The sequence below is a fragment of the Carassius gibelio genome, chromosome B11 (genome assembly GCF_023724105.1).
Source record: "Carassius gibelio isolate Cgi1373 ecotype wild population from Czech Republic chromosome B11, carGib1.2-hapl.c, whole genome shotgun sequence".
Lineage (NCBI taxonomy): Eukaryota > Metazoa > Chordata > Actinopteri > Cypriniformes > Cyprinidae > Carassius > Carassius gibelio.
The window spans coordinates 8,873,523-8,900,623 of NC_068406.1; the positions used below are offsets into that span (position 1 = coordinate 8,873,523).

A 27,101-nucleotide genomic window follows, 5' to 3' on the forward strand; every position below is an offset into this window, starting at 1 on the left:
CTGAAAAAATATTAAGCAGCAGAACTGTTTCCAACTTTGATAATGAATCATCATATTAGAATGATTTCTAAAGGATCATGTGATAATGATCCTAAAATTCAGCTTTGCATCACAGAAATAAATTATAATTTAAAGTATAAATTAAAAACAAACAATTATTTTAAATAGTAATAATATATCACAATATTAGATTTTTTTCCTGTATTTTTGATCGAATAAATGCAGGCTTGATGAGCAGAAAAAACTTCTTTCAAAAACATTAAAAATAGTAATGTTTCCAAACTTTTGGTCTGTACTGTTTATATATATATATATATATATATATATATATATATATATATATATATATATATATATATATATATATATATATATATATATATATATATATATATATATATATATATATATATATATATGTGTGTGTGTGTGTGTGTGTGTGTGTACTGTATATGTATGTATATATAAAATTCTAACAAAACATATATATATATATATATATATATATATATATATATATATATATATATATATATATATATATATATATATATATATATATATATATATATATTAAATTGTAATTTAAGGAAGATTATATACATAAAATCAGAAAATTATAATTTAATAAAATAATGTGTGTGTGTGTGTAAGCCCTTCAGTTTAGTTCCATCACAGAATAAATGACAAATTGCGATGTGACATTAAAAATGACTTGGGATGGTTTCAGAAAAAAGTTCCACTGTTGGACATCGAGAGTGGACAGCTTCAATAAACTAGCACACATGTGAAATTTTATTTTCTAACAGAGCGCACAGAGCCATCAGTGCATACTGAAACCCCAGATGTGCTTGGCAGTGAGTCATTTTAGTAAGTTGCATTCTCCATTCGAATCCATCCCTGTGGTGAAAGCACAGCAATATGTTAAAACAATGATTATGAGTAAGCAAACAGCAGAGATAGCATTCTGTTTGTGGGAAATGGCTGCTTTGCACTGCACTCTGTGACAGGAAATCCTGACATCAGGTTGAGGTAAAGAAGCAAACCAACGGTCTACCCATTAAAGCACACCGCTTCTCCAATGCAATGTGTGCAAGCTATGAATGAATTCTGATAGTATCTTTGTTGCACAGTTTCATAATAAACGCATGGGTTGTTGCACATACTGATTGCTGTGCAACTGTGAGATGCAAACAATGAACGTGAACCACAGAACCTCAGATTTTTCACACACTGAAACTACACTAATAAACAAGGCCTAGTGTTGATGAATGTGTCTGATAAGTGCAGGAAATTTATGAATCAGCAGTTCTTCTTGTAAAGTGCATGGGGAAAGATGTAGAAGATCCTTATTTCTTTTGGCTTTGTTAAATGTGTTTTGACACAAGTCAAACCATGAGCACTAAAATAACTCAGCAAAAGGTTTGGTGATCAAAGGTCAATTTCTTAAGTGAGACGTCAGGCAGTGTCGGGAAATGTGGTGCATGAGCAAAGCAATGTTTTTTTTTAGAAAGCACTTTGACAATAAGGACATTAATTCAGTCATACAGTTGACCAGTGACGCACCATGAGGGTTTTGAGCTAAACTTGTTCTGATAACCTGCTGCCTTCATAAGTAGGAAGAATGTAAAAGTTAGACATAAAAAAAGAAAACCGTGAACATAAATTAAAACCATTACAAATTCTATCATGATGTATAAATATTTTTTTTCTCCACCTTAATTTTATTTTTATTTTATAATATTGCTATAATATGATATATAATATTATATAACTATTAATAGGTAATTATTATGTATGGAGGGACAAAGGACTCAAAATTAAATACATTTTGAAATATATACTTTAGAAATACATTTTGAAATACATAATTAAATAATTAATAACTGTCACCCGTCCCGTATACGGGATGCCTACATTTACTTCACTATATTACAATCAAATCTAATCTAATCTTGACAAACTATATATCGTTGGAAAGGTCTAGGACTCCCAAATATATATTTTACCAATGTTTTTTTGTTAAAAACTATGTAGGAAAAGTAATCGATGAATTTATGACAAGAGTGCACCCTCAAAAATCTACATTATAACAGGAGTTTTGACATTTGTTTAAAAAAAAGACTTCCTTGTTGCCTTTTCACATTTTAGAAATCATCAGAAATGATTTATCAACTGAAAACTAAAGATCTCAAAATTCCTCCTTTAAAACCCATTTTAAAATCAAACATTGCAATACCATGTGAATTCAATATCATGTTACAAAATGTTTTCAATCATGAATTGTACAAATTTAAGTGTGAATCATGCACTATAAAGTCTATGCTAAAAAATGTGAGTGGCAGTTAAGGGGTTAAATGCATACAAATAAATAAATATTCATTCATTCATTAATTTATGTAATTACTTGTGCATTTATTTATTTAATGATCCATTTTTTATTATTTCATTTTGAGGAATTTGGTCATCCATGCGTATGTGTTTGTGTGTATATATAATTCCAGTGAGGTCTATACACCTAAACAAAAGCTGAAAATATGCATTGCAGATTATGGAAACCAACTAAATCAAAACATGCTGCGATTCTTTCTGATCACTGGTTTGTCTATACTTTAGCATTGTGTTAAATTAAATACTTAAAATGTAATAATTATTTTTTTAGATGTTTTCTTTAGTTTACCAGTACAAATACTCCCATGATGTATAAATGAATAAGCATTTTCATCTTTTAATTTATTTTTCCTCCCCCTTATACGTTTATTAATATAAGTTTATTATTTATTTTAAAATATTTATATTATATGATATATTATATAATATTATATGTTTATTACATTTACATTTACATTTAATCATTTAGCAGATGCTTTTATCCAAAGCGACTTACACATGTAAGTGCTAAAGTGCTAGTATTAGTTGGTTAAGTGCATGTGAAAAAGATGAGTCTTTAGATGTTTCTTGAAAATGAGTAAAGACTCAGTTGTATGAATTGAGATTGGGAGGTCATTCCACCAGCTGGCCACAGTCCAGGAAAAGGTCTGTGAGAGTGATTTTGAACTTCTTTGGGATGGTACCACATTCACTTGTAGAGCACAAATTTCTGGAGGGCACATAAGATTTAACCAGTGAGGTATGTTGGTGCCGTGCCAATGTTCATCTTTTAGGCTAGCATCAGTACCTTGAATTTGATGCGAGCTGCTACTGGTAGCCAGTGTAACCTGATGAGGAGAGGAGTAACATGAGCTTTTTTTGGCTCATTGAAGACAACCCTCACTGCTGCATTCTGGATCATTTGTAGAGGCTTGACAGTACATATTTATTTAACAGTTAATTATTATTTTCTTTATTAATAATTCTTTATTATTTTAAAATAAATATTATACTATTTAATAAACAAAAATGAAAAAAAAAATATATATCATATTTATAGTTATGGATAATAATAATGTAATTGTTATTTAATATAATAACGAATAATATAAAGTAAGTGTGTTCGGGTGTGTGTGTGTGTATTATATAATTTATTAATCTAATATTTATAATATAATTCCATTGAAGTCTATGCACCTGAACAAAACTGACAATATGCAGATTAAGAGCACCATAAAGTAAAATAAAACACGCTGTGATTCTTTCTGATGATTGGTTTGACTATACTTTATAATCATGTTAAATGAAAAACTTGAAATGTTATAATAATTTTTAGATGTTTTCTTTAATTTAAACAATGTACTAGCATACCGACCTCACTACTAACACACGCCAGCAGAGTGCGAGCAATCACTCTTAAATTATCATATGCTCATCTCTGCCAATGATGAGGACGCCAGGGCTGTACCATCACAGCAGCGGGAGGGGTTCAGCTTCACTCGTATAAAAACGTCTCATATCCTTCACAAATCCAGCCCAGATGACAAACGCAACTGAAAGGTGTGTATTTAACTTAATTTTCTTACAGTACAAATCAAAGTCCCGAGGGAGCTGTCTTATCTTGCCATCTGTTGAGCGTGTGTGTCCCCTGTGGAGTTGGTTCGCTCCGTTGCTGTGCGCCTCTGGATTGAGAGTAGAGCAGAGCGATCGAGAGGAGCTGTGCGTGCGGTCGCTCTTCAGCTTTGAACGGTCTGACCTGATGAAAATGTTTCATTAAAACCACGACCTGCTCTTTCAATTATGTGACAGTCGGCTGTTTCCAAAGTACAACGCGTCTGGACCGCTTAGGGTAAGTTAGTATAGTGAGAATGTCCGTTTTTGGAGAGGACCTAAAAGATAGGAAATCTGTTTACACATCTTGCTAGCTGGCTAATTATTTAGCAGCCGTCTTGGATAAACAGTAAAAAGAAAACAATGGAAAAAGGGAAGATAAACTATTTGAAAAGCTGTCTTAAAAACAAATCAGTGATATTTCTAACTTTTCTGCAATTGTCACGGTGTACAGGAGCTTTCTGATGTCTAAACCGCTGATTTAAATGGACTAGAGTGGAAGTCTACTGTGACAGTATTTATAACCTAATTTTGAGAGTTAATGATTTGCATTTAGCAAATTAAAATGTATTTTGATCACTTCAGATTCGTAATATTAAATTCAGTGGAAGTCGGTGGTAACAGAGTGGCAGCTTGTGTAAATTACTAAGTAGCTAGGGAATATAATGTTGAAAGATTTCTGATATATTTTTTTTTTGTGTGTGTGTTTTTACACGATTATGGATTCCCAAACCTATGAGAAAATAAATATAAATTAAATTTAAAAATAAAGTAAACAAAAACATTTTATAATAGGAAAATATAAATTATAAAGAATAAAAGTAAAAATAAATACAGAAAATTGTACAAAGGAAAAGGCATTGCAAAATAAATTCATTCAAAATTATTTGTATAAAGACATTTAGTCATCCATTAATTCAAAGAAAGGTTGGGTCTTCATTTATACAAGACTCATTTGATTCTTAGTTAAGTCGGTTGTGACTGCATGACATCTGTATAAAATTATTTTAGAAATGAATGTCTTTAATTAGCCAGGCAGTATACTTTTACATTCTTAAATGAAAATTTAATATTTTTTTAATGGGCTCGATAAGGTACTATTGAATTTTGCAGAATGAGTCCAAAAAGAGAATATTTCTATTTTTAATTAAGGAGTATTGACATTTTATTGTCTACTTTCAATCAGATTTATCTGCATTTGCTGATAAGTTCATGATAATCTAGGACAAAGTTCATGTCTAAAGCCTTTATACCTGATCATCCGAGTGTCTAATATCAAACTTATCAAAGTATACCTGTTGCAGAACCATCTTTACAGTGTCTGTCTTATGTTGTTTTTCAGGAATCAGTCGAGGAACATTTTCAAGCCTCAAAGAGCCCAGCTGATTCAGGGTTTGTGCGTCCTGCTACCTGCACAGTGCGAGACCGACCCCTCCGTAAATTCAAATGGCTTGCTGTTTGAAGGACGAACTCTTGTGTTCCATTTGCCTGAGCATTTATCAAGACCCTGTCAGTTTCGGCTGCGAGCACTACTTCTGCCGTAAGTGCATCACTGAGCACTGGAGCAGACAGGAGCATCACGGGATGCGAGACTGCCCGGAGTGCAGGAGGACCTTCACGGATCCCCTTCTGTCCCCGAGCCTAAAGCTCTCCAACATCGTGGAGAGGTATGCCGCTTTCCCTCTGGACGCCATCCTGAACGCCCAGAGGAACTCGTACCCATGCAAGGACCATGAAAAGGTCAAGCTCTTCTGCTTAAGTGACAAGAGCTTGGTGTGCTTCTTCTGTGATGAGCCTGCCTTACACGAACAGCACCAAGTCACCACCGTTGACGAGGCTTATGAGGAAATACAGGTCTGTTTGTATGCCACTAAAGCTCTTACAGTTTCCATCTGCATAATATGTGATGATAAACTCACATGTGTTACCGTTCTTTTTTTTATGGGTTGTGTTCCAGTTCTTAGCAGTAATTACAATAACTTAAGGGTGACATAATGTAAATGGTTTAGAATCTTTAAATGTGCTGTTGTCATTGGGAGGGTTTCTGATTACCATGATCAAGAATGAGGTGTGGGTTTAGTGTCCAGACCCACATTGCATTTATTTAGAAATGACATGGGTCAATCTTTTGTTCATGAGTCGCATTACCATTTTCATAATTGTCAGAATATCAATGGTTAACACTGTTTTTTTCTGTTCAGTTTATCTGGTACATATATTGTCTCTTTCTTCATCTCTGCTTGGAGATGCATGGGAAAATTAGTGCAGAAATATGCACGAGTTCATTCTAGATCTGTTTGGGTTTTACTTTTATTATTGGCAGAGGCCTGGAATAATATCTGTGTTTGTTTAATCCAAACAGCTGTTCTGGAGAGATATTAATGAAGCGCGTCCCAGTTATTTACCTTACGAGCTTGGAAATGGTGTTGAAAATGTACTTCCCCCCCCTCACTGTACTACTTTTATAATGATTCAGTTTTGCAGTTAGGTTGTTCGAGTGCATTCAGGGCTTTATGTTGTTACTCAAATGCTTTTCATGTAACTTATTTAGTCGAGGCAGGCCTCTTTGTTAGCTTCTCTTTATTCAGAGTACTTCCTGGTCTCTACAGCCAGTCATCGCCGGTCTGTAAATACTGTTATTTAGCCATTGGTTGTAAACTGGAAGAATAGGTCAACTTCTTTCTACATTTTACGGTTTATCTGGTGTGCACAAATGCAAGCTCTGTCTTTGAAGCCTAATTCAATCACACTTGTTCAGAGATGTCCATTTTTGTTTATTCATGTTTTTTTGAATATAGTGTTTTGATTTAAAGTATTCAACCAGTGGACATGTACAAAGCTGGACATTTGCATTTCACAAATATTACACAAGCATCACAATCTTACACCCCGCTCCCCCACCCCCTTAAGTTCATTGCATAACCCTTTTCAACTTGAGTATAGATAGATAGATAGATAGATAGATAGATAGATATAAGATGCATGGTTATTTTTTTGCTGTATTGAGTGATATTTTAATTCTAAAACACAACAACTTGTACAATTAAAGGTTTAATTAGATGTTTATGTTTATAGTAATGTTGATGTGAGGCTCTACATAAATGGATGCAATGGAATAGATGGAATCGTAATACCAAGTTAATTTTGTGGCTGTTGCCATAAATAGACCTGCCTTTTATCATATTGGACTCAGCATGTCCAATACGTCTGATAACACATCAGAGGTGGCTAAAAGTGACACTTGCGTTTAGTGTGGCTTGGCTTTATCTGTAGGACTTTTTATTGTCTGGAAGTGAGTAGGTACTTGAGAAACAGATAGGAAACATCAGTGACACAGATTCAATTAAGACAATCAAGCCCAAGTGAAGTGTTTGAATGGAACAGCTTTATACACAACCTGACGTTAAATTTAGAACATGAACGTGAGATGACATTATAAAAATGTTGCTTTGTAATAATAGTAATCCAAGTAGGAGTCCTCTATCCGTAATGTTGCTTGCTTAAGCGAAAAACTTGTCTAGTCTGAGTGTTTTAGGTTAAAATCATCTTGATTTGATTCTTAAGACTTATTTTTAGACATTAACCAGATGACTGGAGTGGTGTGGATTATTGTGATGTTTTTATCAGATGTTTGGACTCATTCTGACGGCACCCATTCACTGCAGAGGATCCATTGGTGAGGAAATGATGTAATGCTCCATTTCTCAATGATAATTCCCATGGAGTAACAAACCTGTATCTTGGATGGCCTGAGGATGATTCATTTTTGGACACGCTGTTTTAATTATTTCCATGCATGTTTTAAGTCATAATCATCATTTTTGGTCAAATTGAGTTCTTCAGAGACCTTCACCTTTTGTAGTCAGCGCAGCAGAAGGGTTAAACACTTCTAAACTCTTGTTGGGGAATTAATTGGAGCTCCATGCTGCAGTTGTCAGACAATTAGCAGCGGCCTCCTTAGAGACACTGTCCAGGGACAGACTTTATTCCGTTTCAAGTCTTTTGAGATGCACACACTGAGGGACGCATTTTTAAATGGCTCAGAGATACACACTGAAAGCCTCTGTCAAGAACAAATACTCCCCATGAGAAACCGCATACTCTCTAATGCCAAGTGTGCACTTTATACACACGTTTTTCTACAGTTTACTCCAACACCACAAAGAGCAAATTGCTAGGGAATTCCTGGGCAGCTCTTGGGTGCAAATGAAACCGTTTATCCTCAACAAAGCCTTTTGGCTAAATGAGGTAATGTGTTGGCGTGTTAGATAGGGTTTCATAAGATGTGGCATTACATGGGAATGAATAAAGCCCTCGTAAGATTTATTCTCTTAGCACTAACATGAGAAAAGTGTAGCTGAGAAGCTTATTTCTTTTTGAGGAAAAACATCTGCAGTTACACTAACTTTTATTTGGTGATAAATTATGCTAAATTATGCATTTTGAATGTATTCATCATAAGCAGTGGCTAATGTTTATTTTCTGTTTTTCCAGATACATATTTTACTGACTTCCATTGACAAGTACTGATTGTGCACATTAGTCATTGGTTTTGTAAATTGACTGAACTTTGTTTATTTCACATTGATGAATTATATATATAAGAAGTGTAAGAATCCACAAAAATGTTAATTGTGTAAAATGAAGAACTTTTTTTTTTTTCAGTAAGCTCTTCTTCCTTTTGCTCTTATGGGCTTCTGTGATAATGTTATGCTTTTTAAGCTCGTATAGCTTTTTTTGTTGTCGTTTGATGTTTCCTGCTTCCAGATGTCTCTGGTTTTATATGACACTAATTTCAGTGATCTAGTGAATTAGATTTCTTTTTTTTAAGAAGATCATACACAGGCGGCACAAATCTGAACCTCCATCAACAAATGACTTGCCAAGTCGACAATAGATCACTCTACTTAGACTGAGCCTGTGTTTCAGTGAGAATAGAGGGCTCATTGTCTGCACTGAAACAGACTTAAGCTGTCATTTTTTATTTGAAGTGCCACTGTTCAATGCTTTTATTAGATTTAAAAGATGGCCAACTGACTGCAGATGTCAGCACTCGCAGGACAGAAACTTTGATGATATTGTATAGTCTCAATCTTTTAGAATGATGTATTACCATTGGTTGACCACTTTAGCTGATTACTTGCATCATTACTATATCATATAATGATATAAATTATATATTGCTCTTTTTGTTGTTTTTGATTGCTTCCACTGTCCTCATTTGTAAGTTGCTTTGGATAAAAGCGTCTGCTTAATGAATAAATATATAATATATGTAAATGAATAAATATTTATAATGCTATGTGTATATTAGCATCAAATTGGCCATTGGCCAACCTGCTCTTCTTCAGTATTCTTGCTCTCATCCTCTTGTTTTTTCATTTGAGTCTATAGTTTTTTTACAAGTCCCTTTTCTCTTCATCAGTCTCCCGCTCTCGTAGTGTCTGTCTATCTTTCGCTTTTCTTGTTCATGCCCCATCTCTCATGTTGTAATGGCACCTTTAGAGTTCAGACACCTCTGTTTCAGCCAGTGATTGAGTAGAGGCTGAGGGAAATAGGCTGCTGGAAAGGGAAATAAAAATTCTGTGTGGGTGTTCCATCAGCGCTGCAGACCTGTGCCAGATACGGAGCGTTATTTAGGTGTAACGCAAAGGTTTACTGTTTCTTGTTTTACGTCATGCAATTTTGTATTGTGCACACAAATGCTTCTTGTTGCAAATTAATAAGAAAATTCTGTTTTACCAAGAAATAATTATAGCACTTTACAGTAAGGTCTCTTTTGTTAATAATTAAATGAGTTGTTCACCCAAACATGAAAATTAGCTGAAAATGTACTCGCTCTCAGGTAAATTGACCTTTTCACTAGAGAAAGCAATATTAGGGATAGAGGTAATTGAGATTAAAATGTAAATATTGAGATTAACATTATAAATACTGCAGCATTTCGAAATCTTAAAGTATTGTTTAATGTTAGTTCATGATAACTAATATAATTAACTAATGTAAAAAAAAAAAAAAAAAAACCTTATTGTAAAGTGTTAATGGATTAAAAAATGTTCATTTAGGTTATTTTTCCCAACCGACGCTCGTTAACTGATTATTAACCTTTAATCGACAAGATCGTTTTTAAATTTGAATTGAATTAAATTAGAAAGGGTAAGTGTCTGTGACCCGTTAAAAATACTAACATTTATTTCCCGGGGATTAATTTTACATGCACAGAAAGCAACAAACAACAGAACATAAGGATGTGTCTTCATATCAATTCACACACCTGCAGCGCTTCTGTGAGCAGAGAAAAACATAATAAAGCTAGACTATATATAGCAAATAAATAGGCCTATACAAGAAATGTATTTTACTTGAAATAATAAATTCCGAAAATGAACTAAAAACGCAGAGTTTCAGTTCATTTTTGTGCTTATTATTATAATAATAAAATACAGTCAGTCAAACATATGGGAAAAAACTAGGGCTGTGCGATTTAATCGAAAATAAATTCGCAATTTGAGTGTGTGCGATTTCTAACTCGCTAATTCATTTCTTAATACTGTTTGCAAGGAACACCAGTCTAGCAATTTGATCTGGATTAAGTGTGGATGTGAGTCACAGACGTGACTGGCTACTAGCTCTTATTCGCTTGATTTGATCATGGGTCTAACACTACAATACATCTAGAGTGCCCTCTACTGGATAAGATGGCAAAGAATAAAATAAAAAAACAAACGGTCTAATCATAGGCTGTAAAACATGCGCTACACATGGCATTTTAAAAACTGCATGTTTTATTTATAGTTTATAGTTTGATTACGGGTATTTCACGTCATGTTCGAATGCATATTCGAATATCGAATAAAAAGTGACAGCCCTACCACAGACGGATTGTGTGAACTTGACTTTACGTAGGCCTATCCCAGGTCTGCTCTGTTTAGAAATTGTGCATGTTCAAATCATGATTTTATGACTATTTCGATTAATCACACAGCACTTATGAGAACTGAAGTGCTTGTAATGTGTAATTCTTTATAATTTGTTTATACATCATTTTTTTTTTAAATACTACAAGAGTGCAATGTTTAAATAACTCTAACCGCTGCTAAATTGTTTATGATTCCCATCCTTGTTCTCCTCTCATTTGTAGTCTGTGCTGTCTCAGCAGACTTATTAGTGCTGCTTACGTGATGTTTTTGTGCCAGTGAGCTTTTCACAAAGTACATCATCAAGGATTCTGATGCAGGCAGGTCTAATTGGAGCAGTGTTCAGCTGCCCGGCAAGCTCGTGTCGAGCGATGAACATATGTCAGCTCTCTCTGCTGCTTTGCCAGACAACGCTATGAGATTTGGATTTTGCCTGTTGCAGTATATGCTCGCTTTTTTTTTTTTGTAATCTCCTTAACTTCACATGCCTCACCCCTTTGACCTATCAGACTTGTGGGAAGCAACAACAGCAACTGCTGACGGACGTTTGCTCATGCACTCGTCTCCGTCATCTCAGGTGCTTATGTTACATTCCTAATGCACTTGAACATCCGTGTACCCTCTTCAACATGCTCTGTGATTAGACGCTATATGGGGATAGCAGTGGATTTGTTTAGAGCTCTAGTGTTTGCTTCAGGGGAAAGAGGGATTTCACTGCCAACTAATGCATTCTTAGCCCTGAGGGGACAAGGCTTTCCTTAATGTCCTTTATGCGGGCCATCAACAATCGCCAGCACTTGCACTCTCTCGTCAGTTTTGTGCCGTTTCCTGTTTCTCTGTAAGCAGATTGTAATACATGAGTTCTGACCTTTGCAAATGTTTTGGAGGCAGATCAACCTTTGTTTTATGGCAATATTAGAAGTGCGCTGCCATTCAGACGTTTTTAAAAACTCTCTCATGCTCAGCTTTTATTTGATAAAAAAAAAAATAAAGTAAAATTGTGAAATTATCACAATTTAAAATAATAGTTTTCCGTTTAAAAATATATTAGGGATGCACCGATCATGATTTTTAATGACCGATTCCGATACCGTTTTTTTTTTTTTTTTTTTTTTTTTTTACAAACAAACTGGCCGATACCGATTTCCGATTTTATTTTATTTTTTATCTTTAAGCAACAAACAAGAAAGAAGGAAAGTGTGCATAAACAAGATGTTTATTTGGTATTTAATAGGCTATTGACAACAATAACTGCAACCATCTGAAATTAACGGCAGTATATGTACACTAAGTAACCTACATTCAATACAAACATAGATGTTACAGACTTCAGCATTTAGCTTTTGTTTTTGAATTGGGTTGAAACTACAGAGAACTGGCCTTTAATTTCACAGGGTTACAGTTAATCTTTAAATTTAAGGCAACAACTGCATAGTTCTAGAGTCCAAACAACACAATCAACACACATTCTTGATCAGCATTCAGTATTTTAGTTTTTAAATTTGGTTTTAAATAATAAAAAAAAAGTATTTACCAGAGTCTTTATTTACAGACTAAATAAAAGTATGCTATATAAATAGATCATTTAAAAATGTTAAAATCTAATAATGTTGGTGCGAATAAAACAAAGATGCAAAGAATTTTCATTCATCCAATAATAAAAAAAAAAAAATAGGGTAATGATTTACATCTATATTTTTTTTAACTTGAGCCAATGAAAAATAAATAACTATTCTCTCAAGTGAAAAAATATAGATGTGAATCATTACCCTAAATTTTTTTAATTGGACTCTTATTTGTTCGCCAGTACACCAACGGCTGATAGCTTCCTGCTGCTATCTGTGCCTCAGACCTGAAGCTCTGCACTTCCAGTACTGATCGGCTGCCCGTGTCCTCCGCACAGATTTCGAAATACTTTCACACAAATGACATAGCGAACGATTACAATGTAGTCTGTGCACACGGCCGCACTCCCGGACAAATTGTCCGAAAGAAGACCAAAAACTGGCCGATTGCCGATCGTGTATTTTAAGCAAAAACCGGCCTGTTCCGATTTATGGCCGGTCAACTGGTGCATCCCTAAAAGATATTTTTATTCTGTGAAGCAAAGCTGCATTTTCAGCATCACGCCACATGATCCTTCAGAAATTATTCTGATCTGCTGTTCAAGAAACAGTTGTTATTTTCAATATTGAAATTAGTTGTGCTGCTTATTTTTTGTGAAAGTCATGATTTTCTTTTTCTTTGTTTTTTTACAGAAAGTTTTAAAGATAATTGTTTATTTACAATAAAGTTCTTCTGTGACATTATAAATGTTTTTTACTGTCAAGTTTAAGTCATTGAATACATATAACTGAATAAAAGTATTATAAATATTTATTATGTACACACACATAAAGTATATATTTTTACAAATATTTACATGCATATATATTTATATTCATATAATTTATATAATAAATATATTTAATAAACATAACATATTTTTCTGAAATATATACACGCACGTGTGTATTTATACACATTAGCACACACACATATATTAAAATATTTAAACAAAAACTTTTATTTTGGATGTGATCGTGATGAATCATTTGACAGCACTTGTTTAAAGTAAAAAATATATATTAATATTAATGATAATAAAGATTTACTGACCCCAAACTGAATGGTAGTGTATATTGAGAGATTGACATTTTAGTGATCAGGCAAAAATACCTATCAAGGTAACTGGCTTGTATTCTAAATTGAATAGCCTCAATACTTCAGTACAAAATAATGGTTATTTTAGTTGTAAAGTCTTCTATATAATCTGTTTGGGGTTGAGGCTACTAGTGGCTGGATTTCTGATGCACTCTGTGGATGTGTTTCCTGCACTGCTGTTCTAAAAACGGAATTCTGTGGAAAGTGCTCTTGTGACATAACTACTGCATGTCTCTTCCTGTTATCCTCATGCATGTGGAAATAACCGATTTCACCTTTATAGCCGGTCAGGTAACTTTACAATAAGGTTCCGTTTGTTAACTATATTTAATGCATAGGGCTGTGACGGTTGCAGATTTTTACCACCGCAGTGGTAATGGACCAACTACTGCCAGTGGCATGGCGTTGAGATCTATATAATTTATGTATAAAAAAATTGGACGTTTCAAATGCGTGCTCCACTTCACTTCAGCACCATGTGTGAGTCAGGTGAGCGCAGGAACGGTGCTGTGCACAGCGCGTCCTCTTCAATTGCACGCAAAAAGGTGCCGGCATGTGCTGTAGCCTGTATCCTTTCTTATCAAGCTTGAAATAAAATATGTGCATGCAATGTCATCATGGTCAGTTAATTCATGGAATTAGCAAAAAGGCGATTTAAAGCTGCCTCAACTCTGTGCATGCATGTAATTTATTTTATGGTTTTCAAAACTGTCCTGGAGCAGCCCAGCACTGTCTCACTCATCTAACACAGCCAATTCAACTAGTCAACTCGTGTTTATTTTAGAAATAAATATCAAAGAATTAATACCGTTAAACAAGAAATTAGTCTGAATAAGAAAGTTAAAAATCCATGTCTACTGGACACGAGTGAGGCGCCGCAACAAAATACAATAGAACTCATAATAAGTCAAAATACACTGGATTCGACATAATATGACAAATCCCGATAATTAACTGCCTCGTTCTACTGCCTTAGAGTTCAGTGTAGACAGTAGACAGACTCAACCTGACTCAACCAAGCAAGCGGCGCATTAACTCATCGCCTGCACGCACTCTCTTTAAAATAGGAATCATTGCCACATTTCTTGTTAACAACTTTAAATTATCGCTTTCTCTTTTGTATTTGGCCAATTTGAGAAAGCCTCACCAAACTTGACCACCCAGGCGTTTGCAATCACTGGAACTTGAACAAACGTGGATGGGTGACATGAAAGGAGATGATTTCCCAAACAAGGTCCATCACCCAACACAAAATTAATTTGCTGAATGCATAAACTGTATTTTCTTGTGCTCAAAACTGCCAAACTAAAGGAAACGCTGTGTATGGTGTGTGCCGTAAATTTGAGAGAGAGAGCGTGAGAGAGAGAGAGAGAGAGCGTGAGAGAGAGAGAGAGAGCGTGAGAGAGAGAGAGAGAGAGCGCGAGAGTGAGAGTGAGAGAGAGAGCGTGAGAGAGAGAGAGAGAGCGTGAGAGAGAGAGAGAGAGCGTGAGAGAGAGAGAGAGAGCGTGAGAGAGAGAGAGAGAGAGCGCGAGAGTGAGAGCGCGAGAGAGAGAGAGCGCTTCAAACAACATGAGCGCTGTCTTACTCTCTCTTTCCCTCGCGCATATTAATCAATTGACATGATGGTGTCGATGTTTAAATCATTTAAAATGAGAATGTAAATCTGCTCACCCCATTTTTGTTTGTTCATATCGCAATATATATTTCAGAAAAATAAAATATCGCAATGTAATTTTTTCCCAATATCATGCAGCCCTAATGCTTGTTACAGAGTACGTGACTTCACATGCACTACCACCACAGTGACTGTCACAGCCCTATTAATACATTAACTGATGTTTAGTAACATTGAGTAATACATTGTTACAGTATTTACCCATCTTTGTCAATGTTAGTTAAGTAACATTAAATTATACATCTTTTGATTTTAATAATGTATTAGTAAACATTAACTTACATTAATAAATGCTTTACTGTAGAAGTATTTTTCTTTGTTAATTTGTTAACCACTCTGTAGATTTCCACAAGTTATGAAGGTTACCTGCCATTGATTCAAACCTGTAAGACCTTTGTTCATATATATATATATATATATATATATATATATATATATATATATATATATATATATATATATATATATATATATATATATATATATATGGCATTTTACAAAATATAGATATATATTATAGATCTAGACATATATCAGTCTGAAGAGTAAACTAAAAAATTTACTAGCCAATGGCGATTCAATTGCCAAGGTGTCCATAGAGGGTTGTATTGACAGGTAAAAAATGTTAATGAAGTAGATTTTTGGTGAATATTTTAAATGTATGTTTAAATCGTAATAGTTCGTTTGCTATGTGGGCCACTTCTCATTTAATTTTTTCCCACAATGGAGGATGAAGTCTTAATTGTGATCTATGCTTTGAAGATGTGTGGGTTGAAAACTTTGTAAGGGAGCAGACTGCCTTACAATGGGTTTTACCTGTTACTGAAGCCCTAATAAGTGAACCCTAGAGAGTCTGTTGGGGTGGGTTAATTTGAGATGACTGATGCTCTTTGTCTCCTACAACCCTGAGGCCCGTTTTACTTGATAAATGTGTGTTTGTTGGTGTGTGCATGATGCTAGCGGGTGAATGAGTCTGAAATGAGTATTAGTGAGTCATCTTATGGATATCAGCTGGAAACATTAACTCAAGGCAGTTAGATCAGAACTATAAGCTTTCGACAGACACTAAGTACAGGAATTTCAGCGGTTATGCATGTTCCCTTCAGGCCCCTGTTTCAAAAAGAAGCATTAATCACTGGGCGATATATGTTTCATACTCAATTATTCTGTGGGCAGAATATGGTCTATACATTTAGCACTATATTGGCATTTATGGACAAAGTTTAAATATTATTTTATTTCTCTCGCTCAGCTGTAAGTTTTGATCTTTTTTTCTGTCCTTGCTGTCATGCAGCTTCAAGATCACCTGTGATCCCGCTCCATACCTTCTCTCTTTGAACTGTTTCATCACCGTTTTATCTTTCCTTAATCCCCCACACAACTTCCTTTTGAGAAATGCCAGCTTTTTTAGTTGGTAAGGGACTTTTAGAGGCTTCTGAAATTGTTACCAAGTGATTTATTTTCCCTCAGGTATTCTAACAAATGGATAGGCAGCGGGTGGTCGCTGAGGAGTTGTCACGTTCACGCAGAATCACAGCCATAGGGAACGGCAGAACGGTCATGTTGCATTAGACACATTACAGGCTTTACATGCTTGGCAGAAGGCCTAATACACAGTGACAAAGCATGCAGCTAACATTCTCTCGTGCACTGAGGCAGTAGGAAAGATTGTGACCTGGTGCAACCTTGAACCGAGAACAAGCTGGGATTAGCTACATCTTTGCCTGTATTGAAGAAGCTAAAATGGAAATGATGCCATTTTCTCAACTCATGTAAATAAAATTTGTATTTGAGATAATAGGACATGAGAATGGGTGAATTTATCCTATGAGGTAATATTTTACTTTCAGCCTGGCGTGTGAGTTACTTGTCTGTTTCATTTAAGGATATATTAAAAGCTTGTTTTATGAATTGTCAACATTTATTTTTCTAATGATTGTCTCATACAGTTGTAGCTTTAAAGAGGTCATATGAATTGCAATTTGCAATTTCAACGTTTCCTTTGGCTTTGGAGTGTTACAAGCTAATCAGGCTTATATAAGATATGTTAAGTTACAAAGACTAAAGTCTCAAACCCAAAGAGAGATTCTTTATAAAAGTTAAGACTCATCCACATCTTCCTTAAACACCTTATTAAACACGCCCCCACAAATCTACTTCACTGGGTTGGAAGATTTGCATAACACCAGGCAAATGTTTACACAAAGAAAGAAGGTGTATCTTTTAATCTCGCTGTAATATTGTTGCTGTGAACGATGAGCTTTATAAAAATTAATGTGTTTCAGAAAGGCAGGACAGAGAGGAACAATAATGTACAGTTTGTGGAAAATAATGTGTTTTTTTGAACATCTGCGTAATTACATTGCATTACACCAAATACACCAAATAATGTTCTTTTTAGCATCGTCAAATTACCACCAAGTAATTTCTGCATTACAGTATCATAAATGGCTTCATTGCATTATCTTCAGGACTTCAATAATCAGATGTTTATGCATGCTTTTATTTATGCAACATGTCCACTGTAATGGCACATGGTTTGGCAACTCAGGAAATTTCAGTTTGCAATGGAATTGGATTGTCTGGAGATTCCCTTCAAGCATTTCCTGAAAGAAGTGGATTTTTATGTTGTCAGAGAATTGGAAGTGAAAGCAGTAGTCCACTAAACCTTTAAACCTTTTGAAGTCTTTAAACACATTCTTATGCTGATCCTCAGATATGGGATTGGTTCATGAGGGCAGGTGCTTAGGAAAACGATTACAACCTGTCACTGGTTTAGCCGAGATAAGGCCTGTAGATTGTCACACTTTTCCCATATGAAGCTTCTTGTAAGCTTATCAGAATTAAAGTTATCTCTTAAAGCAAAAAATTGGAAGTACTGAATAACATTTGTAGCTGCAAATTGGAGATTTTCTAGAATACTGTCTGATGCTTCTTCAGAATGTTTGTTTTATTCTTTATATTAATTTCCATCTTTAATTTGTCTTCATTTAATTAGTTTGTCTGGCCAGTAGTTCAGGTTTACTTAACTTGTAAGCACTTTCACTTACCCCAAAGGTAAAATGTTTTTGCTTGTAGAAAGAGTATTCTACAATATTAAATATATTTTTTTAAAGATTTATTTTATTTAATATTTATTTTCTACTTTAACAATTGTAAATTAATTTTAATTAAATTACAACAGCTGTATTTATGGTATGCTGAGATTTATCAACATGTTTTTTTTAATCTTATTGTTGAGCCCTACCATCACTATCTGTACCCTCTTCTATGACACTATGTTTATGTTTTCTTCAACTTTTTCAAGCTTTGACAGATGGACAGACCGACAGAGCCCCCTTCTAAACCCGGATCTCTAGAGCTCCGCACCCCTGATTAGGTTTGGGAATCAGCACAGATTACTGACCATTGTTCTGAGGCCAGCGCTAGACTAGTATGTAATCTCCTCTAATTCCTGCCCCTGATTAGCTCTAAATTACTCAATTAGACAGCCTGCTGATGGACGCTTATTAGCGCTGTACATCAGAGCATCTCCGTGTAGCCATATGTTTGCTACACATCTTTACCAGGCCGATGGGTGCTGGAATGAAGCCATTTGTATTGCCCTCAATAAAGGATCTCTTACTTTGCCATATGGGTTCGGTGAAATGTTCCAGGCCACAGGGAAAACACGCCAGACCCCCTGCCGTGAGCTACAGGCTCTGGCCCACGTTTGTATTTCATCTATGCCCCAGCTGCCCCCTTCATCGCTCTGTACTGTGCTTTGGCAACCAGTTTGTCTGTGAGAGATGATTGGTCTGTTTTCAACTTCAGATTGAGGTGGACTGTTCAATAGCTGAAAGTACAGCTCTTTGACTCTAGAGAAATATGTCCCACCATTCAACAAGCTTGACCCTAGTAAGAAGAAAATGGCTGAATTAAAACCTTGCGCTTTTTGCACATTTACAGCATTTGGGAACCTTTTTGCATTTGACAAGCTGGTATTGTCGAATACTAATCTGAGATATTTCATGCTCGTTTTCAAGGGTCAGATTCACAAAACTTCTGAGGAAAGAAAGTAAGAATGTTTTTAAACAAGATGTTGGTTGGAATGTTCCTTAGTGCAGTTCTTGAAAAAAATATTTGTTGAACATTGCTTTCTTTGTAGCAATGTTGAAAATAATTTTGTGTCAATACCTTACAAATAGAATGCGACATCAGTTTACTGTCACGGATTTGTTGTGCCATGTCGCGTCCAGTGTAGACAGCATCACTGAGTTCTATAGACATGGTGTTATATTAACATTCCTATAGTAAATTTTATATTTTATTAAAAGGGTCATTTGAGGCCAATTTTACACAATTTAATATGATTCTTTCACCCCACAAGTTGGATCATGCATCTAGGCAGATCGGGGATCAGCACATTCCTTTCAAAAACAAAATAAATGTTATTCCTCTGCGTATTCAGTGGCTGAGATGTTGGGAGTAAATGACTACTGCTATGGAGTGGACACAATAGTGGACAACTCACAGCTCACTCAGGGCGGGTATAAGCTAATGCCATGTTTCCACCAAAATTACCCGGAACATTTGTACCAGGAACTTTTTTCCCCAGGACCTTTTTTTCCCCAGACCTGTAGCTTTCTGCATTTCCACCGCGGTCTAAAGTACCGGGAAGATTAGGCAAATAGTCTGGTGACATAGGTCTGTGCACGTTTCTCAATACAAAGTACGCTGATTTTGGACTTGCATCCTCGGTAGTTCAGACTTTGCGCATTTGACTCTGGATTTTTTTTTTCCGTGATGATGTAAATCTAGTAATTCTGCAAACAAGAGCGTACTTGATAACATCAGTCAGCTCCCCTTGACTACTGCAATTTTCCTCACTGTATATTTACAATAAAACGAAATATGATATCAAATACCACTGCCTTCTTTCGTTTTCATTTAAACATAATAACAGCTGCAGAAATGTAATCAGTTCAGGGATATGTGCATATATATACAGCCATTACAATGAAACTAAATATTATATTTGACTTTTTTATTTTCATTATCATAAACAAATGATATTTTTTGTTTGACCACTAAAGAGACATCAGAGCCAGCGGCACATATCTGAAGGTCTAGCCGAGGTGAGGCTGCTCTTTGCAGATACATGATTACTGAGCTCCTACTGATCGTGTGGAGCTCACGTCTCCGAGATCAGCGAAACACATTTTTAAATAGGCGCTATCTTTATAAATAAACCACAGTTTTGAGTTTTAAACAACTACATTCTCGCCTGAAATACTTTTAAAATTACATTTCATAACAAAATAAAAGTAATATTTTGAAAATGATCTGAATAAATGGAGGTTGAACTCAACCAATGCTGCGTGAACTCAACCAATCAACATGTTTAGTGCCCAAGTCCCGCCCCCGAAAGTTCCGTGACTTCCGTTTGAAAAAGTACTACCTCGCCAGCAGGGACTTTCTGAGGGGCATTTTTTTACTCAGAACTTTATTTAGTTCCTGGTTCCTGCGGTGGAAAAACACAGAGTACCAGCCCAAAGTCCCTAGTTCCTGGGTAAAGTTCCTGCGGTGGAAACGTGGCTTAAGACAGCCGCGTCAGTCAACTATCATGGGAGCACCCTGTGCAGAACTACGTAATTCTGACAGAAATCTTAAAACACCCTGATTTGAGAGAGGGGATTTTAAAATAAGGATTAAAAAAAAAAAAAAAAAAAACACTGGGTGGGTTTTCATCATTATAAGGGGGATGAGTACAAACACTTTCATCACACATTTATGTTTAAACAACAACAAAAGTGAATTTTGCATCCAATGACCCCTTTAACAATAATGATTTTGGAGTTGATATGATTGTATGGCTGTTTTTGTCAAAACTTGAGTGTTGAGTAAAGAGCTGACAGGAAGCGAAGTGGGAGATAGATAAGGGGGCGAGGAAAGTTCCTTGTGCTAGGTTTTGTCTTGGGACGCCCGTAGAGCAACAGTCCTGTTTGTCGGCGTGCTGCCCATAAGTAGCGATGGGTATCATTAAGGTTTTAATGGTATCACTACTCTTACCGATACTGCTTAACGGTCCAGTACTTTAACGGTATTCTTATCGGTACTTTGTGTTGTGTGTTTTTTTTTTTTTTTTTCTTAAAACTTAAACTTAAAACATTTAAAAACATCACTTAAATGTTTTTGTGTAATCTGTTACAAAATATTTTTTGAGTTCTGTGAACTTATCAGGGTTTACAGTGATAATGCACTTTTGCTTTGACAGATTGCTTGTGTTTCCACCCTTACATGCAAATATTGTTTTGCACTTATGACAACGAGGGTTGTCAGCATTAACTCTAGTGAAGTATAACCACACTTTGGAACGTTTTACTCTCTCCGCCATCGTCACTCTTTGTAGAAGCGGGAGTTTTCATACTGTTATGCGTGTACCGCGCTCGTTCTTGTTGTGTATGACTGACAGACAGCCTCCGCGGCGCGCATGCGAGTTCTTGCAGATCTCACAGACAAACGTCTTAATAATATCACAAATTAGAAATGTTTGGTAAGATAAAATGTGCACAATAAAATTAAGCAAATCTCTTCACCATCGTCACTCTTTATTATTAAGCAGGAGTTTACGTACAGTTAATGCATGTGCGTGCGCTCGTTGTGCTGTGTGTGTGTGACTGACAGACAGCCTCCGCGGCGTGCATGAGAGTTCACGCAGATCTCACGGACAAACGTCTTGATATGATCGCACATTAGAAATATTTGGCGAGATTAAATGTGCAAGACAACATTATTAAGCAAAAATACATAGTACATTTTTTTTTTCCTCCAGTACCGAAAGCAGAACCGATACCGTCAGATCTTACTGATACTATGGGCTTTCATAATTTAGCCCGGGGCCAGTTTAATACCGGGTTTCGGTACCCATCCCTACCCACAAGGCTATCAGCGCAGATGCAATGATTTTCAAAAGAACATTCTTCTCAGGATTTCAAATTCAAGTTTTTAAAAACAGCCCCTGAAATGGGAATTTTACCCAGGCAACCCTTCCAAAAAACGTATTTTAACCCCCGGATGCAATTTTTGTCGGGGAACCTCCTGGAAACGTGATTGGGCTAGTTTTGGACTAGTTTTGAGAAGCAAGTGAGCAGGATTTGTTTTGAAAACCTGGCAACCCTGATCTGAATGCACGTGCTGGAGATGTACTTCTAATCACAGAACGCCTTTACTGATGAGATGCACATGAAAATCGCATTTGATTTTTTGCACAGCCCTAGTATGATGTCTTAACCAACTGTCCTTAAGGGTGAAGGATGTCACTTGGTTTGGTGCCGCTGCTACAGAAATTACATGGTTCACCTTAGCCCCTTTCACACTGCCATTCCGGCAAATACAGGGGTAAAGTGTTCCTGCAATTGTTCCCTGGTCGCTAGATTTTGCACTTTCACACTGCCAGTGTGTCAACGCTAGGCACGTTATACTTTCACTGAAGCAAGCAAACGATCTTGTCGTCAGTGCAGGAAGTGAGGAACTAACTGATCTCTGCTTCATTACAGTTTGCACATGTGTTTTCATCGCGAACATTGATCTTCCTTCAAAACAGCCGGTAAAAGAGTCGCGCGATAACGCGCGTCATCTATTCGACACGGAATTAGATCTGGCTTTTGTTCACACAGCGCTTGCCCTGGGTCGAACCCCGCAATGTTACTAGGTCCCTGACCCGGGTTCAATTCGGTAATCAATCCCGGGACGTGGTTGCTCTCACACAAGGCGACCCGGCAATGTTCCGGAAATATTGCGGGTCCGACGTGCAGTGTGAAAGGGGCTCTTGAGGAACTAATTTTTTTTCATCCTGCAACCAGTCTCAGGTGCAGCTGTTAGCAACCACTACAAGGGTTATTGAGCACAATGGGCATAATGGAAGCTGCTCGTCCATTTTGATGTCCCTGTTTGAGTGCTGTGTTCAGCTCTTTTCAGCCACCTTTGACAACGACTGCCTAAAAGCATTTATTGTCAAACAGTTGTGGCTTTGTCCGCTGTAGGACCAGAATGAGATGTCTCCGCTGGGGATTGGAAGAGGACACTTGAAAATAGATTCTGCTTAAGATTGTTGAGTAAAGATTGTGTTCTTTGGAAATGGGTTCTACTTGTGGCCATGTGTTAAAGCTTTCTTAAGTCAAAAAAAGTTGATTGAGGTGGTTAAATCAAATTTGTTGAGTCAGTGCAACATTAAGGTTCTGTTAGGTTTTTAGCTTGAACGGTTGCCCTTAGACTAACATTAGCATCAAGCTACATAACTGAGATTAATATGTTTTTACTTTACTTTTTCATTGTGTTTGAAACATGCTATGTATAGCCTATTATAAGCAGTTTTTCACTGCATCTGCCAAGCATTTTTCTTTTAAAAGTCCTTTATTGTTATGAAAAAAACCCAGTTCTCATGATAATCTCATGCAAATTATATACTATCATAATCGTGTTTATTATCTTCATGTTTTGTTAGTAGAAAGATTTCTCTGGATTTGTTGTGGACAGAACAGAGTGTGGAAGTGTATGAGAAGCTTGTCATCCAAGGAAGGTTATGAATGTGTAATATGAGTGACATGAGCAGCGAATAAGCTTCCTCTGAGTCAGAACAGCATAAACATTACTAACTTAACAAAATTAGTATACCTTATAATAGTATTTGTATTTGCTGCAGTTAAAAGCTCAAAAACTTCATCAATGTGCAACATGTGAATTGCCCTTTCTTTTCCAGGGTTTATGTGTGCTTCATTGCGTGTAGTTGATAACATCTATTGGGTAATGTTTCTTTAAGTCATTTTAGATGTGTAGTAGGCGATTTGAATATGCATACAATTGCATTGCTTCTTTTTTAAAATGCAACAAGCTGAGTATCAGAGGTTTTATTTAATCCTAAAGCGCTTTTTTAAGATGACATGGTTATATATTGGGTTTTGCCATAATCTCCCCAGTAAAGGATATTTTTAGTTTCAGTTTCATGCCGGCTTTTGTTTGCTTTAAAGCAGATTCTTCTTTCACGCTTACTGAAGGAACAACTGGGGAGGAAAAAAAACATGTATTTTGCCTGAACTACCATCAGTCTGAACAAACACGAGTAAATGAGAAATGTCTTCTTTATCTACAGTAATGTTACTAAGTAATGTCTTATGGACAGTTGAGTTAACATCCTTCTCAGCCAGTGTTTTCCAGTCCACTGCATCTCATCAGCCTCGCTGTAGGTGACCCCCCCCCCCCCCCCCATCCTTGCACTTCCTGCCAATGGGATTGTGAAGGAAGCCTCTTCCTCGTCCCTGTGGAGTGCTGGGAAGCATGTGTTGAACGGAGGGCATGTTTGAGCAAACTACTCTAGATGATCTAATATAGATGGCATCTAATGTAGATGGCAAGATACTGTTTGACAGTACATCATGCAGTGCTTTAGGATGGAACATGTCAACATGTGGGTTTGTTTAGACCCCCAGTGCTTTTGAATGAAGTCCTTAAACTGTTGTGTCAGTTCTGTCTAATTTTCTGTTTTATTCCTTGTTCCCTGCACAAAAAGCTCAAATTGCTTGGAGCTCTTTATCATTTTCTCGCTCATAAAGGGCCTTCATGATTTCAACAAGTCCTTTTGGCAGCTTTCAGCAGAAGCAGCAGGCAATACACGCAGTGCCTGCCAAAACCCAGGGTTCTGCCTAATGTGGCGAATCAACAAGACGCCCCTCATACCCACCATATTCAGTGCTGTTTTTTTATTGATGGATGAATGCAGAAAGGAGTGGCTGGTATGAGTATTTTTTTCATGGTAATGGTATATCATGATATAGTAACTTTTTGCAGGAAATTCAACCATAATATGTCTTTTACACAGCTGCTTTGTTTACAGGATTTCCAGGGTAACGGCTGCATTTCTGCTGTTCATCGCACCTGCTGTCAGAGAGTGAATGTGCGCTTTCATTCAGCGCATCTCCTTCACGTTCCGCCATTCCACCGTTGTGACCAGTTGATGGAAAAATATTCTTAAAATGAATCAGAATAATATGTATTAAATAATTATTTACAGTATTTTAAAGTGCCGAATTTAACAATATTGCATTTACGAATAAAGAATATATGTTTTTAAACATCAACCCTCTACACAGTTTTGGAACATGCAGCATTATAATAAAAAAAAAAATCTGGCATCTAGTAGGATTAGTGGAAGTTTACAGAGTAAATTAAAGTTTTTTGCTTGGTGTCAGATTTTTTTAAAATCGCTTTGGTATGCCATCATATCACCAAGTCTTAAATCCAGGTGTAGCCTAAATCATGCAAGGGCAACTCTCTAAAGTGCTGCTGTTCCTGATACTAGGATGCTTTTGCATATCCACTTTGTCATGGTGCAGATAGAGGGCTGGAGTGTATTGTAGTTGGTTGAAGAGAGTGTGCATGCACCATGTTTAAACTCTGTGTCGTGGTAGAGAAGGGAGGGGTGGGTCGCTGCATTCATCATTTACATGACTTGCCCTACATCCTAACCTCTAGAGGAAACTCTGCTCGATACAACCCACTTCCCTCATTTAAATTTACCTTGCATCACATTTTGCTGAAGATTCTGAGCTAGTTTCCTCAGCGCTGTTCATTCTGAACTATCATGACAGGGAAATAAGGGAAAAAACAAGCCTACGGTTTACTCAACTCTGAGTCACTCATTTACACGTAGAGGAAATTTATAAGGTGTATATATATAAAACGGCACAGAACGCTTTCGGCAAGGCAGCCTCCATCACGTTGACAGTGACAGCATGCTGATTGCTTCTGCACTGCCTGGTTCCATTTTGATTACATTTTAGTCACAGTTCTACTGATTTATTTAAATTATTGCATATTGCAAAGTAGGGGTGTCACAATTCTCCAAATCCTCGATTCGATTGCATTTTCGATTCTAAGGTCACGGTTCGATTCGATTCTCGATTTTTACATTTATTCTCTTTAAAGCACAAATTGTCATTTTTCAAACTAGACTTTTATGTAATATAATATCTGACCTTTTGTATGCAATGTACCACATTACACTGTCAAATTTAAAACTTTTATTAACAACATAATGTAACAATAACTTATATATTTAGTCAATTGAAAATTTAAAATAAACTGCCATCCAGTTTCTCTTTTGTAAGTGCAGTCACAAAAGATGACATTCAAGTTCATAACAAAACAAACAAAAACAATAAAAAATGACTAAACTAACCTTCAAATATTACGATGTAAAGATAAAACACTTGCTAAACACTTCACTGTCATTCATTTAGATTTATTTATTTATATATATATATATATATATATATATATATATATATGTATGAACAGTATGTGTGTGTGTGTGTGTGCATCATTACAGTCTGTAAAATATGTGTATCTCTTATTACAAGACTGCAATCACTAGCAATCAGAAGAACTCCAGTTAATCAAGTATCTACAAAAGATCTACTCTATAAAAGATGCATTAAATTACATTAAAGACAAAAATAAACTAAACAAGCAAAAGAAATGATTACTCGCATGTATCTGGTCCACTGATGAAGTCATGGGTCAAGTCAAGTGAATTATTAATCATTTTCTAACAGGCGTCGAATACTGACTTTAGGAAAAGGGGAATAACCAATGACATTTGAGATAACAACTAAAACAGCAAGCCCCGCCCCACGACTGACAAAAATAAAATTGTTCGCGCGAGCAGAGGTGAGATGATCGAGCGCGAGGATGTGGGGAATGCGCACGCGGCTTTTATTGCACGCAGAGTACATGTCACGCGCGCGCGAGAGTTTGAAATGAGCTCGCGGCCTCCCGTTTCTTCGCAT

The 27,101-nt window shown here is 36.1% G+C and overlaps 1 protein-coding gene across 1 annotated transcript in view; it reads left to right on the top strand.

Annotated features, from left to right (window-relative positions):
- Nucleotides 1-4,017: 4,017 nt before the first annotated feature.
- The window catches only part of LOC127968244 (E3 ubiquitin-protein ligase TRIM62), a 48,971-nt gene continuing 25,887 nt past the window's right edge, over nucleotides 4,018-27,101 (top strand). Inside the window, exons 1-2 of the mRNA XM_052569299.1 lie at nucleotides 4,018-4,219; nucleotides 5,324-5,835. Coding sequence (XP_052425259.1) covers nucleotides 5,428-5,835 — 408 coding nt within the window. The 5' untranslated portion in view covers nucleotides 4,018-4,219; nucleotides 5,324-5,427. The remainder of the gene's footprint in view (nucleotides 4,220-5,323; nucleotides 5,836-27,101) is intronic.